Here is a 17,830-nt window from a genome sequence, read left to right as displayed (position 1 = left end):
CACCTCCTTTTCTCCATCAATCCATAAAGCAGTTCTTGAACACTTGCTGTAATTCCTTCACCAACATCCCCTCACACAGGAGCCATCTTCTTGGCTAAATTTGCTCCATTGAAGTCAACAAACGTTAATGGGGCCCCAGCTGTATACCGGTAGCCACTCTCCTTTAGACTTCCCTTCCCCACTCCCACACTCCAGGAAGTTCCTTTGCTGCATTTTCCTTTAGTCCAGCAAACATTTATTAATTATCTACGGAATACTGACAAGACCCTCCCCCTTTCCATAATTACAACTACAATGTTTTCCATTGTTTTCGAAGTTGTCCGGCAAGCATTTATTGAGCACCTGTTAAATTCAGTGAAAGATTCTTCCCTTCTCTTACTGCATCTCAGAAACCCCCCCTTTATCCAGCTGCTCTAGTCTTTTCTTCTGGTCAATCTAGCAAGTGTTTACTTAGTGTCTACTATAGTTGGGGTGCGATGGACAAAGGGAGAGGACTTGTATACTCACAGCAGGCTCAGCGTGGGGAACAGAGACCTCTGCATCACCTGCCTACAGATACTGCAGTTACCCATCCAGGCTTTGGGGATTTCAGCCTGGAATAGAGGAGGAGTTGTGCAGACTCCGTAATGGATTGTACTCCTGGATAGAGTCTGACACCTTTTTCACCAAATCTCACCACTCTCACCCTTTCCTGGGTCTCAGATCCTCTGTGGTGCACACTTGCAAACTCTGAGTTGAGAATCATCTCCCCCTTTTAGAGATAATGTAGCCAAGTGTTTGGTTCAAACTGCAGGTCACCTACTGGCTTGTAACCAGGATTTCGTTTTCTTCATGCAGTAGTATAAATGAAAATAGAATCTGACAAGAAATATATGACACATAGTAAGTGGGATTATTACCATTTAGTGGAACTGTTACTCCAGGAAATATAATCAGTAATGTATGCCATATATTACATGTGGCATATGCTCTATCATACATTTGCTATATAATAGGTTTATAGTACATAATACATATATATATACATATGTGTGTTTTTCTTTGTGAAATGGAAGAAAATAGAATAGAAAATATCAGACTCCGTTGCACATAGTAAAGGTAATCATTTACTGAAAGTTTCATTCCAGTTCTTTTTTTTTTTTAAAGATTTTATTTATTTATTTGTCAGAGAGAGGGAGAGAGAGCAAGCACAGGCAGACAGAATGGCAGGCAGAGGCAGAGGGAGAAGCAGGCTCCCTGATGAGCAAGGAGCCCGATGTGGGATTCGATCCCAGGACACTGGGATCATGACCTGAGCCGAAGGCAGCTGCTTAACCAACTGAGCCACCCAGGCGTCCCTCATTCCAGTTCTATAGATATGTTTATGTACCTTCTAGGTACATACATGATTAGTATGTAATATGTAATATATGATATATTACATAAGGCACACTATATTATATTTGCTGTGTAACAGTAGAGGTGTCATATAACATATATTACATATATAGGGTAGGTTATTATGTATCTATGTATACAGTGGGTTATATAAACTATATCTCTTCTTGTGGCTTCTTTTCTTAGACTTCCCTGGAAGCAGGCCCTGAGACTCTGAGGTTTGTGTGCAGATTTACTGGGGAGAGCTCTTGGGAACAACACCTGTTGCGGGGGAGGAGTGAGGGAAGCAGGATTTAGTGGAGGGAAAGGTTGAGCTATGATGCTGCCACAACAGAAGCCTCAGCCAACACTTGGGGGGAGCTAGAGAGCTAAGATGACCCTTCAGAGAGACCTTCATGGGGGGGTGGTGTCCAAGCTTTTGTATTCTTACATCAGTCAATCCTTAGGCATGGGCTGCCCCCAGGAGGGAGGCCTTTTCTTGGGGAAGGCAGACCCCTGCTGAAGAAGGCAGTTCCCAGTGAGGGACTCCCAGTGAGCACCGTGAGCCTTCAACAGCAAATCTCCCGGGAAGTTGGGAACTAGATAGGAAGGCATGAAGGTGAGCCGCATGGCAGGGTGGGGGGGAGCAAATGGGAGTGGGGGAAGATCTGAGGGGAGCACAGAGTCCACTCCTTATACTGCTCAGATTCACTTCTTAGATTAAGTTAATCGCCCCATCTGGGCACAGCATCTCCAGGATTGTGATTGGTCAGATTTTCTGCCGGGGTGGGGTGGGGGAAGCTTGAAAGAGAACGGGTTAGTAGCCTCCACTGCTGTAGAAATAAATGATCTGCTTCTTCCGTTTCCTTCTTCTACCATACAATCTAGATTCCCCTCCCCCTCAGCTAGCGCCTCTCTTGGTCTCTGTGGCTTACCCGATGAATCCATTCCCTCATCCTTGAGGGATCCCTGAGCCCTTGGTCCCCATGCCCTTCTCAGGCTGTGGCCACGGTCTTTGTTCATTTCCCTGCAGAGCTGTGCAAGGAGTACCCACCCACAGACAGCCAAGAAGATTGCCTGTGTGCCAGACACATCTCTCCCCACCCCCTGCTCTTGCCGTGTAATAACAACCCCACCTCTTCCTGATGTTCAAGGCCACATACCCCTGTGAAGACAGTGATTTATTCCTCTTCATATTCATTGGCGTGTGAAACCTAGGAGTCCAGGTGGCATCCGTAGCTTTGAATGTAATAGGATTCTTGCTGTGTCCCCTGGTAGCGGTGTTCCCCCTTGGAGAACCAGGACCTCTAACCTTGCAGAGCCTTGAGGGAGCAGGAAGCACCCGTTCCAAAAGTGGATCACTGGGACTGATGGTAAGCTGGGCCCCTCCTACTTTCTCCTCCGAGTTCCCAGACCCGTATGTTCTACCTATTGGGAACACAGCGCAAAGAATGGGCCGCTGATTTTGGGTGCTTTGGAGGACGGTGCCCCATTCTTTCACAGTATCATGTTCAAGCTAGCGTCTTCGCCCTGGTGCAAGCTGTTCCAGGCCAACAGCTCCTGGGTGCTGTGATGTATAACATCATCAATCAACTCCAAGGTCATGGGCCCGCTTCAGGACGTCCTTTGCTATCAAGTGTGTCCTTCCATTTGATGCAGTGTTATGAGGGATCTCATACCGGTGGCTGCAACATTGGGTAAGCCCTCGGGCAGTGATACTGGCTATGACCCTGCGGTCGGGAAAGGCAAACCCCCCATATACAATATTCCTGTCAAAATGAATCCTTCATCTTTCCAGGGTGGATAGAGCCCAAGGGAGTCAGCTTGCCACCAAGTGGCTAGCTAGGCTTCTTAAGGGATAGGGACGGTGCCGTGTCATGGGCTCGGTGTTGGTCTCTGCTGCTGAAAAATTGGACCTCAAGCAATAATGCCATTGGCCCCACTTAGAGCCACTCTCTCTGCTTGTCTTGCTACTTCATTCATGGGCCCATCTGCTCGCACTGGGGTGGCCGACTTGAGAGGCTGGCTGACATATCAGGCTGACTCATTCCGTCTACCTGGTTGTTTAGTGCCACTTCCATTGTGGATGCTGTCTGGTGGGTGTTAACACACAATGCACAGATCTTCGCTCCTCACTTTTACCCACTCCCATGTCCACCCACGTTTCTGTGCCCCAGATCTTCTTGTCCTGATCTTCTTTTTTTAAAGTTTTTATTTAAATTCAAGCTAGTTAACACACAGTGTGATATTAGTGTCAAGTCTACAGTCTAGTGAGTCAGCACTTCCTTACGTGGCCCGGTGCCCATCGTCTATTTCACCCTTGCCCTCCCACCCCTGTAACCATCAGTTTGTTCTCTATAGTTAAGAGTCTGTATCTTGGTTTGCCTCCCCCCCTTTTACACTTTGCTCATTTGTTGTGTTTCTTAAATTCCGCCTAGGAGTGAGATCATATGGTATTTGTCTTTCTCCACTGACTTACTTTACTTAGCATAATACTCCTTGTCTTGATCTCCTAATATTTTTCCTTCAAGGCCTCCGATCAGCCAAGCCACCCACCATGGCCCACCGGTGAATGTATATTCTAATCGTGGGCCATTTCCCTTTCCTTGCTAAGTAGATTACCAGGGACCCAGCCAAAACTCTGCCTGTTGGGAGCTCTGCCACTGTCTTCCACAACCACCCTGAGTGGGGCTATGACACAGCCTCTGTCCCTTTTTGGCTTCTCCCCACACACCAAGCCGGTCCATTTGTGAACCAAGCTGAGGCTTTTTCTCCCTTTTTTTAGCCAGTGGCTGTGAGGGGTCCCCTTGGTGAGCTGAGAGAGACACCGGGGCACCAGGGTGGGTGACACGGGCATCGGGATAACCTGTTCAGTTAGCTTGCTCAGTCCTGCTTGAGCCTGATCCCAGCTGCTGGGTCCATGTGACGTTATTATTTGATGGGCCCGGCTGGACCCAGCTCACGAGGGGCCCCCAGAGGCACAATCGCTTGGTGCCCCATAGCCATGCATTCTGTCTCTTCCAGAGCCTGGTAGGGCACCAGAAAGTGGGTCTCAAGAGTCACGTGATTCTCTGCTGCAGATGGCCTGGCCTTGCTCCAGAACCCCCAAGGTCCTCCCACTCACACTTCCCATAAGCTCCACATTGCATCTTTTCCCACTACTGGCTTATCCGGTATCATAGGATCTGCGGGGTCATATGGCCTAAGTGGAAAGATGGCTGGTACCGTGGTCTGGCCCTCCTGTGGATCCCTTTCTGCTCTGGCCCCTGTTCAGGGAGGGCAGCCTAATGCTCCCCCTGAAATAGGAATCAGAGTAGTATCTTCAGGTGCGGGATAGGCTGCTTCTAGAACCTGACAATGCTTACCAAGTGCTGTGCGCTTTTCCTCGTGGCGGGAGGTGCAAGATGTGACGCTTTGCCCTATTATTTGGAGGGGGCTCTCCTGGGCCTGCCTTGGGCCATTGGACCCCTGGAACTTTTACTAATGTTCCGGGCCCCTGAGTCTTTGTAGTGTTCATCTCCTGCCCTCTGGAGAGCATACATCTTAGCCAGACAACGTGCTACTCATCCCTTGCTTGTCTTGCCCAGTCAATAAGATGCCATCGATAGAGTGGTCCAGTGTGACATCCTGGGGGATGTCCAGATGGCCCAGTGCCTTTGGACCATAGAATGACACACGGTAAGAAACACAGCATGACCCCATGGCAAGACCTTCAACAGATATTCTTGTCAGTCCCATGTGAACGTGAAAGGTCACCGATCCTCTCTTCTGATCAGAATAGAAGAGTGCATTCAGGAAGTCAGCGGCTACCTACTGGACCCGAGTTCTGCTCTGACAATGGCAGCCTGTCCAGTATAGCTGCTTCCCTTAGGGATACTGCTTGGTTGAGCTTGCAAGAGTCTACGGATATTCTCCAGGAGCCGAACTTGTCCATTCAATGGGAGATATGATGGGACTAACACCCCTGCATCCCTTAGATCTTTCAAAGTAGCGCTAGTTTCCACCATCACCCTTGGGATAGATATAATCTTAGCTTGGATTTGCTGATTTGATCGGGGGGATGGGGGTATAGTTCTAGAAGCGTCCATTTGGACCTTCCCACCACAATAGCTCTTACCCCTCAAGCCAAGGAACCCACGTAGGGGTTCTGACAACTACAGATATGTCCAGTTTAATTATGCATTTGTGGACTGGAGAAGTGACCATGGGTGGACCTGTGGACCCAGGGGACCCACTGTGAACAGGACCTGGGGCAGGACTTCAGTTACCACCTTCCCACTACTGTGCTTCTCAGCCCGGCTGGTGCCACTTTTGCCAGCATATTCCTTATTGATTTTGTAAGTTGGGTAGATCCTCTGGCCCTTCCCATAGAACAGAGTCAGCTGATGAGTTTCCTAGACTCATGTAGCATAACTTCTCTAACGTGTCTGCTTCTTTGAGTCCTTTGATCCTTTCTTCCACAGTCCGCCATGGAAGATTTGGCATTTCTGCTTCACTTGGTGTGGGCCACTGTTTTCTCCAAACCTCCACAAGTCATCCAACGGTCCTTGCCAGGGTTTCCAGTTCTGGGTCCTGGGAGAGCGCTCCAACTTCATGTTCCACCTTCTTGGTTCATTGTCCTTAGGACCCAGCTTGCATACTTTTACATCTCTTGTTAGTACACACTGGCCAGATTTTTCAGCTTCTGTATACTGTTTTCTTCCTTTGCAAATGTACCTCTCCAACCAGACGTACTAGGATTTGACCCTGCTTATTGATCTGGTTGCTAAGAGGGGAGGGACGGAGGTTGTGAAAGGGGCAAGCATTGTTTTAAAATGCACCTGCTTCCTTCAAGGCCTCTGTATTACCTTCAAGCAGAGGGAAGGTCTATATTCTAACAAGGAGGAGAAGCCTACCTCTGCAGGCCCAGTCAGTTCGGGTGAAGCAATACATTTAAGGTATTACATGCATCTTCCCAGATATCCCCATCCCGAGTCTAAGGGCTTCACTCTTGGCCTATTAGGGCCCTGATCATGACATAAGAGATGTGCTAGGCCTGAGAATTCAACCTCCTCTGAAGTTTTGTTACACTTAGGATCATACCCTAAGTCCCTGGTCTTCCCCAATGCCTGCCCTCCAGTTGCAGAGGATTAGGGTTTCCTTAAATGTAACCAAGGGGATCCTCTGGCTTCCACATTTTGCTTTGGATTAGCGATCACTCACCCTGAACATATCCCATCTTTCTTCAGCTAATCAATCATTGGTGTTTAGCAAACAGTCACCGGAGTCTGCTGAACATTTCCCCCAGGCCTCTAGAGTACCAGGGACATTTCACCAACTGGTGCACTCCCTTCTGCCAGGATCTCATTACAGTTGACCCTCAGTAAAAGTTACTGATACCCCCACACCCTGGGGTGTGCCACACTGTAATTCTTGTGCTCATGAGAATGAACTCCACACTGCCTCTTTTCCCACCACAGACACATCCAGTATCATGGAATATGCCAGAACATAAGGGTGTGAGTGGTATCCTGCTGGTACCACAGCCCAGACCTGCGGCAGAGTGTGTTATGTGGCTACAGTATGTGGGTGGCTCTCCGTGCCCCCCCAGCAAAGGAGGGTTCCTCCTTGCCTGCTGGCTGCTGGATGACCCAATTCCAGAAAGGCATTAGAGTCTTTTTTGTGGTTTGACATCTCTGGCACACTGGTTTAGGCTGGGTTCTCTGGGATCGGATTTCAAGGCAGGCATTTGTATGCAGGAGGCTTACTGGGAGTGCCTTTAGGATCAACCCCTGTAAGAAAGGCAGGGTTCGGCAGAGGGGGCAGCTGGTCCACAAGGCAGCTGCATCAGAGACTGACTAGGGGGAACCCCTGTGGGTGGGATGGTCCTTCAGAGTCAGCCTATACTGAGGCCAAGAGGCTAGCCTTTGTACTCACCCATGGACCAGAGAGAAGACACGGGCTGCCTAAAGTAGGTCTAACCTTGGCTAAGGCAATTCTCTATGAGAGAAGACAGTTCCCAGTGGAACATAGCCCTAAGATGTCACCAGCTGACACTCAGGGTGCATTGGCTGTGAAGAGGCCATCTGAGCAGAGCACCACAGTATTCACTATACTTAGGGTCAAAAAAGTTTCAAATATGGGGCTCCTGGGTGGCTCAGTCAGTTAAGCATCTGCCTTCAGCTCAGGTCATGATTCTGGGGGTCCTGGGATCGAGCCCTGCATGGGGCTCCCTGCTCGGTGCAGAGCCTGCTTCTCCCTCTCCTCCCCACTCGTCTTCTCCCTCTCTCTCTCTCTCTCCAATAAATTAAATGAAATCTTTTTTAAAACTTTGAAATACAGTGATAGAGTCTACACACATCATTATTTTACAAATGAAAAAATGTGCCGGTCTCAGAGAAATTCTCCTCCAACGCTTGTGAGGGGACAGTGTCAGTAATGGAGTGTGCTTGTGAGAGAGAGGGAGGGAGAGGGAGAGGAGAAAATGGCTGTGCTTGGGGTCTTTGGGGTTTGTCCATGAAGTCTGTAGGGCCCGTTTATGTTGGGTGGGTGTCTGTGTCAGAGACAAGCCTGGGAGTGCCTCCTTTCCTCATCCCTCTTGAGTGAGACCCCTGACTGGAGATGAGTTTCTGCGTGTAGAGAAGCCTGTTGGGTAGGAATCCTGGGCCTGGGGTAGGATGCCGCTGGAAACCCAGCCTGGCCCAGGGATAATGAGGTGGGAGTTCACGCTGCACTCATGGCTGGCTTCCCCTCGCACTCCCCTGGCTGGCTGGCTGCCAGCCACATCCCTCCCTATGCCCATCATTGCTGCCCCCCACCCCCCCCCCCCCCAACCCCAACGGGCCGCTTCCAGTAGAACCACCACCAGCCTGCATCCCTCGATCTGCTCCTCTTTTATCTAGTCGCCCACCCATAGTTGGGTCCCTCAAAGCGCTCAGGCACACGTGGACAAGTGTGATCCTCCATGGGGAAGGGCCAGGGCGCAGAGAGATCCTTCAGGACGCACAAGCAGACACAGGCGACTGAGGCATTCCCCAGGCACACTTCATATATACATATTCTCTACGGTTTTTGGTTTTGTTTGTTTTGGATTTATTGGTGTTTTGTTTTGTTTCACTTTGTTTTCTTGCTGTTTACAAACCTCCATGCAATTCCAAAGTACATTACCGCTTGCAGAGTGCACTCCTCCTTTGGCAAAGCTTTTTGAAGAAAACATTTCTGGGAGTGGTGTGATGAACAAACAACCCTCTGGGGAATGTCTGCCTGCCGGCTGTGGTTTGAGAACTTCGTTTAGAGTTCACAATGTCCTCTGACATTTACACACCTCCAGAAGGGATCACAACAGAACTTATGGTACCCCAAGCACTGTTGAGCTTTGCAAAGTGTTTCAACAATCACGAAGCACTTTATGGCTCTGAAGGGTAAACGGGTCAAAGGAACTGGCCTGGGTTTTGACCTCCTGAGACTGATGGCTGTGCTCTGCTTTTCCTCTCCAGGGCAAAATACTTCAAAGGGAAGAAGATCCATGGAGAAATTGACATTAAAGTAGAACAGGTTAGTTGGGGCAGATGGATCTGCAGGTCGGCTGTCCAGACCGAAAACTGGATGGTCGTTTTGGTTTGATGTGGGTAAATCACGGATCTTTTTTCTCCTTCCTAGGCTGAATTCTCTGATCTCAACCTCGTGGCTCACGCCAATGGTGGATTCTCTGTGGACATGGAAGTTCTTCGGAACGGGGTGAAGGTCATGCGGTAAGCAGAGAGGTGAACTTGGTGTTATGAGATAGGCATAAGGACTCCCTTAGAGCCGTGGGAGCGTCACCCCCCTCTCCACCCATCCTCCTGGGAGCAAGAACTTAGGTATGTTACAATAGCCAAGATATGGAAACAACGTAAGTGCCCCACTAGTGAATGAATGGATAAAGAAGATGTAGTGTGTATACACTATGAAATATTTAGGCACAGAGAGAGAAGGAAATCCTGCCCTTTGCAACAATGTGAATGGACCTTGAGGACATTATGCTAAGTAAGATAAATCAGAGGGAGAAAGACAAATACTGTATGATATCTCTTGTCTGTGGAATCTAAAAAAAGCCAACCTCATAAAAATAGGGAGTAAAATGGTGGTTACCGGGGACTGAGGGGTGATAGAATAAAAGAGATGTTTAGGGGCACCTGGGTGGCTCAGTACGTTGAGCCTCTGCCTTCAGCTCAGGTCATGATCTCAGGGTCCTGGGATGGAGCCCCGCATCGGGCTCTCTGCTCAGCGGAGAGCCTGCTTCTGCCTCTCTCTAAGCCTGCCTCTCTGCCTACTTGTGATCTCTCTCTCCGTCAAATAAATAAATAAAATCTTAAAAAAAATTAGAAGAGTTGTTTAAGGGTATAAACCATCAAATAAATAAATAAAATCTTTAAAAAAAATAGAAGAGTTGTTTAAGGGTATAAACCTATACCTGGAAGATAAGTCCTAGAGATCCAATGTACAGTATAGTGAATATAGATAACAATATTGTATCTTTTTTAAAAAGATTTTTATTTATTTATTTGACACAGAGAGAGAGATCACAAGTAGGCAGAGAGGCAGGCAGAGAGAGTGGGAAGCAGGCTTCCCAATGAGCAGAGAGCCTGATGCAGGGCTCGATCCCAGGACCCTGGAATCATGACCTGAGCCAAAGGCAGAAGCTCAATGCACTGAGCCACCCAGGCGCCCCAACTATATTGTATCTTAATTATGGAAGTTATTAAGAGGCCAGATCTTAATTATTCCCACCACAAAAAGGAAGTGATAATTATGTGACATGATAGAAGTGCTAAATAATGCTACAGTGACAATTCTATTACAATATATAAGTGTGTCTAATTGACATCATTTTTTTAAAAGATTTTATCCATGGGGCGCCTGGGTGGCTCAATGGGTTAAAGCCTCTGCCTTTGGCTCAGGTCGTGATCCCAGAGTCCTGGGATCGAGCCCTGAATCGGGCTCTCTGCTTGGCGGGGAGCCTGCTTCCCCCTCTCTCTCTGTCTGCCTCTCTGCCTACTTGTGATCTCTGTCAAAAAAAAAAAAAAATCTTAAAAGAAAATAAAAAGAAATTAGGGGGGCGCCTAGGTGACTCAGTCAGATAACCATCTGCCTTCGCCTCAGGTCATGATCCCAGAGTCCTGCGATCCAGTCCCATGTCAAGCTCCCTGCTTGGCATGAAGCCTGCTTCTCCCTTCCCCACTTCCCCTGCTTGTGTTCCCTCTCTCGCTGTCTCTCTCCATGTGTCAAATAAATAAATAAAAATCTATATTAAATAAATAAATAAAAAGAAATTAGGGGGGTGCTTGGGTGGCTCAGTTGGTTAAGCGTCTGCCTTCAGCTCAGGTCATGATCCTGGGGTCCTAGGATCGAGTCCTGCATCGGGCTCCCTGCCCAGCCAAGACCTGCTTCTCTCTTTCCCTCTGCTACTCCCCCTGCTTGTGCTCTCTCGTTTTCGTCTCTCTCTGTCATAAATAAATAAAATCTTTTTTTTCAAAGACTTTATTTATTTATTTGACAGACAGAGATCACAAGTAGGCAGACAGGCAGGCAGAGAGAGAGGAGGAAACAGGCTCCCTGCTGAGCAGAGAGCCCGATGTGGGGCTCCATCCCAAGACCCTGGGATCATGACCTGAACCGAAGGCAGAGGCTTTAACCCACTGAGCCATCCAGGCGCCCCTAAATAAAATCTTTTAAAAAAATAAAACGAGGTACAGAATGTGGAAAGATCGCCTCTCTTCTGCAGAGCCAAGGGTCCTAGCAGACCGCAAGCCAAACTTTTTAGATATTAAATCAACAAATATTTCTTGAGCATCTACAGTATGCCAGCTGCTGCCCTCAGCATTTTACATTCAACAAATATTTACTGAGTGCTGATTGTGCACCTGGACCTGTTGCATGTGCTGAGGACCTGGCAGTTAAGAAAACTGACCCCCCAAAAGAGCCCCTGCTCCCCCCCAAAAAAAAAACCCCTCTGCCCTCACAGACCTTGTATTCTACTGTGGGATACATGCAATAAACAAATGAGAAAATGTAAAGTTGCTAAGAAAAAATATATAGCAGCAAAGGGATAAAGGAAACTTTGGATACTGGAGGGGTCTGCAGTTTGGAGGAGGAAGACTGATACTGTGAGAGACATTTTTTAAAAGGTTTTGTTTTTTATTTGCTTGTTTGAGAGAGAGAAGGAGAGAGAGAGAGCCCGCGCAAGCAAGGGGAGAGGCAGAGGCAGAGGCAGAGGGAGAAGCAGATTCTGCGCTGAGCAGGGAGCTCGCCTGTGCTGCTGGATCCCAGGATCCTGGGATCCCCAGAGAGTGGGAAAGTGTGGAAAGGGTGTTGCTGCGGGAGGAAACAGCTTGCATGTGTGTGCGCGCAGACCTGAGCAACCACTTTGCAATTTCTAGGAGCTGCAGAGATTTCGAGAGGTGGTTTTTGTTCTAAGGGTGGTGGGGAGCTCTGGGGGGGTGGGGTGCATATCCTCGACACCTCTCCGCCTGCCACCCCAGGTCTCTGAAGCCGGACTTTGTGCTGATCCGCCAGCACGCCTTCAGCATGGCTCGGAACGGAGACTACCGCAGTCTGGTCATCGGGCTGCAGTATGCCGGGATCCCCAGTGTCAACTCTTTGCACTCTGTCTACAACTTCTGCGACAAGCCCTGGGTGGTAAGTGGCGGGAAGGGCGCTGCTGGCGGAGGGACTATCTCCTGTATGCATGCGTGTGGGAGTTCGAAATCCCTGCGATCTTGGGGGGGTGGGGGGGTGCTCGAAGCTCAGAATCCCAGCTTGGAGACTGTCCCCGCGGAGGGCGTGCTGACCCATCTCTCCTGGCTCTCCCAGTTCGCCCAGATGGTTCGACTGCACAAGAAACTGGGAACAGAGGAATTCCCGCTTATCGATCAGACCTTCTACCCCAATCACAAAGAGATGGTGAGTCTGGGGGCCGTAGGAAGGGCAGGAGGGGAAAGCGTCGTGCCTACTTCGACCTTATTGCCAGGGGACGCATTATTAGCTATGGCGACGGTGTCAGGGAGCGCAGCCAGTGTGTGTGTGTGGGGGGGGCGCGATGAAGTTGCTTCGCAACCTGGTTTATTAATTGCATGAATTTACTGATGGGCTTACAAGTGTGATTGCAGTCATTGATCCTGTTTCTTATAGTATCTTTTCTCACCGGTATTAAAAATCAACTTCTACTGTAAACGAACAGAGCTAATGTAATGAATCAGATTATATTACATATAGAAATCAAGTCATGGTTACTTATATTAGCAAATATGCTTCGTGATAGAAATGTCACCCATGTTGCAAATGAGGATTGGCAATGAAAATCATCACTAGCGATGTTACAAATTAAATTGCTTACCAGGAGCAATTGAATTGTGGGTTACTATGATTGTAAAATAAAATCACCAATATTACAACTTATCACTACTACTACAAATTACTGTTATTGCGGCAAATTGTGAGGACCCGTGTTATGAATCAAATTGCGGTTCCTTACAGAAATTGAATAATCATTACTAGTGTCATTGAAGATCATAACTATTATTACAAATTATTATCAATATTACAAATTATGTTCTAATATAAATTATAAGTCTCTGTTTTGAATTATATTATGCTTACTAGAAATTTCATGATCATTACTAATATCAAATATTATAACTAATATTACAAATTTCTGCCAATGTTACAAATTAAGATTACTAATGTGAATTATGAGTAACTATGTTTTGAATTATCTGGTAGCTTCTAATAGAAATCATCATTAATATGGTTTTAACAACTCCAGTTTATATTATGAATAATTACTAATATTAAAGTTACGAGTACTAATATAATTTATGAGTACCACAGTTATGAATCAAATTTCAATTGCAAATAGAAATTGAACCAGCATTACTGATGCCATCAAACTTTTTTTATAAATTGTTAACAATGTTATAAATTTTGTTTGCTTATATAAATAATCACACCACTTGTGTGAGTTAAATTACAGTTAAATGTCAATATTGACCCAACGTTACCAACTTGGTTAAATAAACATTGGTATCAATATTAAAAATTCTTACCAGCATTACCAATTATGGCCACTGATATAAGTTAACAGTGTTACGAATTAAGTTTTCTTACAGATGAAGATCAAATCATTAGTTCTTAGGAAACCCAATTTGCTTATCATTATTATTATTCATGTTCTTTGAGAGGACAGAATAGCTGACCGTGGTTGAGAGCGTGGACTCTGGCCAGAATTTCTATATTGGAATCTGAGACCTACAACTTATTATCTCTCTAACATAGAAAATGTTACTTAATGCTCTGTGCCTCAGTTTACCCACCTGCAAAATGGGGGTAATAATAGGTCCTGCCTCCCAGAGTGGGTGTGAGAATTAAGTTATTTAATGACTGTAAAGTGGTTAGAACAGTGCGTCTGACTTCTCCCTCAGTGTTAACAAATTTCCCTTCTATTCCTAATTTGTGGTGTATTATTATCATGAAGGATGTTGAACTTTGTCAAATGTTTTTTTCTGTATTTACTGATATGATCCTGTGGGTTTTTTTCTTTTATTGTGTGGATATGGTGTATTATATTACTTGAGTTCCATGCGAGTTGAGGCGCATTGGCATTCCTGGACCATCTCTCACTTGGTCTGGTGTATAATCCTTTTTAGGATTCAGTTTTTAGTATTTTGTTGAGAATTATGGTATCTATAATCAGAAAAGATATTGATCTACTGTTTTCTTATGATGTCTTTGTTTTTGGTATCCGGGTACTAGTAGCCTCACAGAATGAGATGGATAGTGGTCCCTTCTCTTCTATTCTGGGGAAGAGCTGTGGAAGATTAGTGTTAATCTTTTAAATACTTGTAGAATGTGCAGGTGAAGACATCGACATCTAGTCCTGAGCATTTCTTCTTCTTCTTTTTTTTAAGAATTTATTTACTTAGGGTGCCTGGGTGGCTTAGTCAGTTAAACATCTGCCTTTGGTTCAGGTCATGATCCAAGCGTCCAGGAATCGAGCCCCACATCAGGCTCCCTGCTCTCAGGGAGCCTGCTTCTCCCTCTCCCTCTCCCCTCACTTGTGTTCCCTCTCTTGCTCGCTCTCTCTCTCTCTCTCTCTCTGTCAAAGAAATAAATAAATAAGATCTTATTTATTTCTTATTTATATAAGATCTTATTTATTTCCTTGACAGAGAGAGAGAGAGAGAAAGAGAGCACACAAGTAAGGGGAGGGGCAGAGGGAGAGGGAGAAGCAGGCTCCGCGCTGAGCAAGGAGCCCAACATGGGGCTTCATCCCAAGACCCTGAGATCATGACCCGAGCCAAAGGTAGATATTTAACCGACTGAGTCACCCAGGTGCCCCTTCCTGGCATTTCTTTGCAGGATGTTGTTGTTGTTGTTATTATTATTATTACTGATTTTATAGGATTATTCAGATCTTCTAGTTCTTCTTCAGTCAGTTTTGGTAGTTTGTGTCTTTCTAGGAATTTGTTCCCTTCACCTAGGTTTTCTAATTTGTTAGCATACAGTTGTTCATAGTACTCTCTTCAATTTCTTTTCATTTCTGTAGGGTTAGTAGTTACGTCCCCTCTTTCATTCCTTATTTTAATAATTAGTTTTTTCTCTTATTTTTCTTAATCTAAAGGTTTGTCGATTTTGTTGATTTTTTCAAAGAACCAACTTGTGATTTCATTGATTTTCTCTGTTGTTTTTCTATTCTCTATTTCATTTATTTCCATTCTAATCTTCATTACTTATTTTTTTAAGGATTTTATTTATTTACTTGACAGAGAGAGAGAGATCACAAGTAGGCAGAGAATCAGGCAGAGAGAGAGGGAAGCAGGCTCCCTGCTGAGCAGAGAGCCCGATGCAGGGCTTGATCCCAGGACCCTGAGACCAAGACGTGAGCCAAAAGCAGAAACTTAACCCTCTGAGCCACCCAGGCGCCACCGCCCCTCATTACTTATTTTTTATTGAAGTATAATTAACATGCAGTGTTATATGTTAGTTTCAGATGTATAATATAATGATTCAACAATTCTGTATCTCTCTCGGTGCTCATCAAAGATAAGTGTACTCTTAATCTCTTTTATCTATTTTGTCCATCCCCCACAACCCACCTTCTCTCTGGAAACCACCAGTTTGTTCTCTGTATTTAAGAATATGGGTTTTTAAAAAATTATGAACAATTTTAAAGATTGTATTTATTTATTTGTCAGAGAAAGAGAGAAAAAGGACAAGCAGGGGGAGTGGCCGGCAGAGGGAGAAGCAGACTCCCACCTGAGCAGGGAGCCCAACTCGGGACTCGATCCTAGGACCCTGGGATCATGACCTGAGCCAAAGGCAGATGCTTAAGCAACTGAGCCACCCAGGCATCACTAGGCATTTTTTTCTATCTCTTTTATTCTTGTTTTGTTTCTTATTTTTATTTAAAATCAATTAATTAACATATAATGTATTATTAGCTTCAGAGGTAGAGTTTAGTAATTCATCAGTTGCATATAACACTCAGAGCTCATAACATCAGGTGCCCTCCTTAATGCCCATCACCCAGTTACCCCATCCCCACATCCACCTCCCATCTAGCAATCCTGTTTGTTTCCTAGAGTTCAGAGTCTCTTATCATTTGTCTCCCTCTCTGATTTTGTCTTCTTTTTCCCTCCCTTCCCCTAAATCCCACATATGAGTGAAATCATATAGTATGTGCCTTTCTCTGACTTATTTCACTTAGCATTATCCTCTCTAGCTCTGTCCATGTCTTTGCAAATGACAAGATTTCATTCTTTTTAATGGTTGAGTAATAGTCCATTGTAAATATATCGCATTTTCTTGATCCATTCATCTATCGATAGACACTTGGGTTGCTTCCATATCTTGGCTATTGCAAATAATGCTGCAATAAGCATAAGGATATATATTTTTTAAAGATTTTATTTATATATTTGATAGACAGAGATTACAAGAAGTCAGAGAGGCAGGCAGGGAGAGAGGAGGAAGCAGGCTCCCCACTGAGCAGAGAGCCCGATGTGGGGCTTGATCCCAGGACCCTGAGACCATGACCTGAGCCGAAGGCAGAGGCTTTAACCCACTGAGCCACCCAGGCACCCCAGGGATATATATTTTTGAATTAGTGTTTTCCTTTCCTTTGGGTAAATACCCCATAGTGGAATTACTGGATCACATGATAATTCTATTTTTAATTTTTTGAAAAGCCTCCATACTATTTTCCGCAGTGACTGCACCAATTTGCTTTCCCACCAACAGTACATGAGTGTTCCTTTTACTCCCCATCCTCGCCAACACTTCTTATTTCTTGTGTTTTTGATTTTAGCCATTCTGACAGGTGTGAGGTGACATCTCATTCTGGTTTTGATTTGCAGTTCCCTGATGATTAATGATGTTGAGCATCTTTTCATGTGTCTGTTGGGCATCTGGATGTTTTCTTTGGAGAAATTTCTATTCAAGTCCTCTGCCCATTTTTAATTAGATTATTTGTGGGCTTTTTAGTGTTGAGCTGTATGAGTTCTTTGTATATTTTGGATATAAACCCCTTATCAGATTAACCCCTACTGATTTGAAAATATCTTCTCCCATTCGGTAGGTTGCCTTTTTGTTTAACTGGTGGTTTCTTTTGATGTACCAAAGATTTTTATTTTGGTGTAGTCCCAGTATTCTAATTTTGCTTTTGTTTCCCTTGCCTGAGGAGACATACCTATAAAAATGTTTCCATGGCTGATGTCAAAGAAATTATTGCCAGTGTATGTCTCTGGGAGTTTTATGGTTTCGAGACTTACATTTAGGTCTTCAATCCATTTTGAGTTTATTTTTGTGCATGGTGTCAGAAAGTGATCCAGTTTCATTCTTTTGCATGTAGCTGTCCAGTTTTGCCAACACCTGTTGTTGAAGAGACTACCTTTTCCCCATTGTGTATTCTTGTCTCCTTTCTCACAGATTAATTGACTGTTTAAGTGTGGGTTTATTCTGGAGTCTCTATTCTTTTCCATTAATCTACATGTCCAGGGGCACCTGGGTGGCTCAGTGGGTTAAAGCCTCTGCCTTCGGCTCAGGTCATGATCCCAGGGTCCTGGGATCGAGCCCCGCATCGGGCTCTCTGCTCAGCAGGGAGCCTGCTTCCTCCTCTCTCCCTCTGCCTGCCTGTCTGCCTACTTGAGATCTCTGTCTATCAAATAAATAAAAAAAAAATCTTTAAAAAAATAATAATCTACGTGTCCAATTTTGTGCTGGTAGCATACTGTTTTGATTACTGCAGCTCTGTAGTATATCTTCAAATCTGGGATTGTGATACTGTTAGTTTTGTTCTTCTTTTTCAAAATTTCTTTGGCTATTTGGGGTCTCTTGTGGTTCCATACAAATTTTAGGATCATCTGTTCTAGTTTTGTGGAAAATGCTGTTGACATTTTGATGAGGATTACATTAAATCTGTATATTGCTTTGGGTTGTACGGACATTTTAACAATAATGG

At 45.3% G+C, this 17,830-nt stretch overlaps 1 protein-coding gene across 2 annotated transcripts in view; it reads left to right on the top strand.

The window, feature by feature from the left end:
• LOC111150577 (synapsin I) overlaps positions 1 to 17,830 on the top strand; it is a 44,914-nt gene that overhangs the window by 2,807 nt on the left and 24,277 nt on the right. For both annotated transcript variants that reach the window (XM_022508076.1, XM_022508075.1), the window contains exons 2-5: positions 8,832 to 8,889; positions 8,995 to 9,086; positions 11,856 to 12,012; positions 12,187 to 12,276. In XM_022508076.1, coding sequence (XP_022363784.1) covers positions 8,832 to 8,889; positions 8,995 to 9,086; positions 11,856 to 12,012; positions 12,187 to 12,276 — 397 coding nt within the window. The remainder of the gene's footprint in view (positions 1 to 8,831; positions 8,890 to 8,994; positions 9,087 to 11,855; positions 12,013 to 12,186; positions 12,277 to 17,830) is intronic.

Source organism: Enhydra lutris, unplaced genomic scaffold, assembly GCF_002288905.1.
Source record: "Enhydra lutris kenyoni isolate GAN:26980312 unplaced genomic scaffold, ASM228890v2 scaffoldscaffold23, whole genome shotgun sequence".
In the NCBI taxonomy this organism is placed as follows: domain Eukaryota; kingdom Metazoa; phylum Chordata; class Mammalia; order Carnivora; family Mustelidae; genus Enhydra; species Enhydra lutris.
This window is presented reverse-complemented; position numbering and strand designations above follow the sequence as displayed.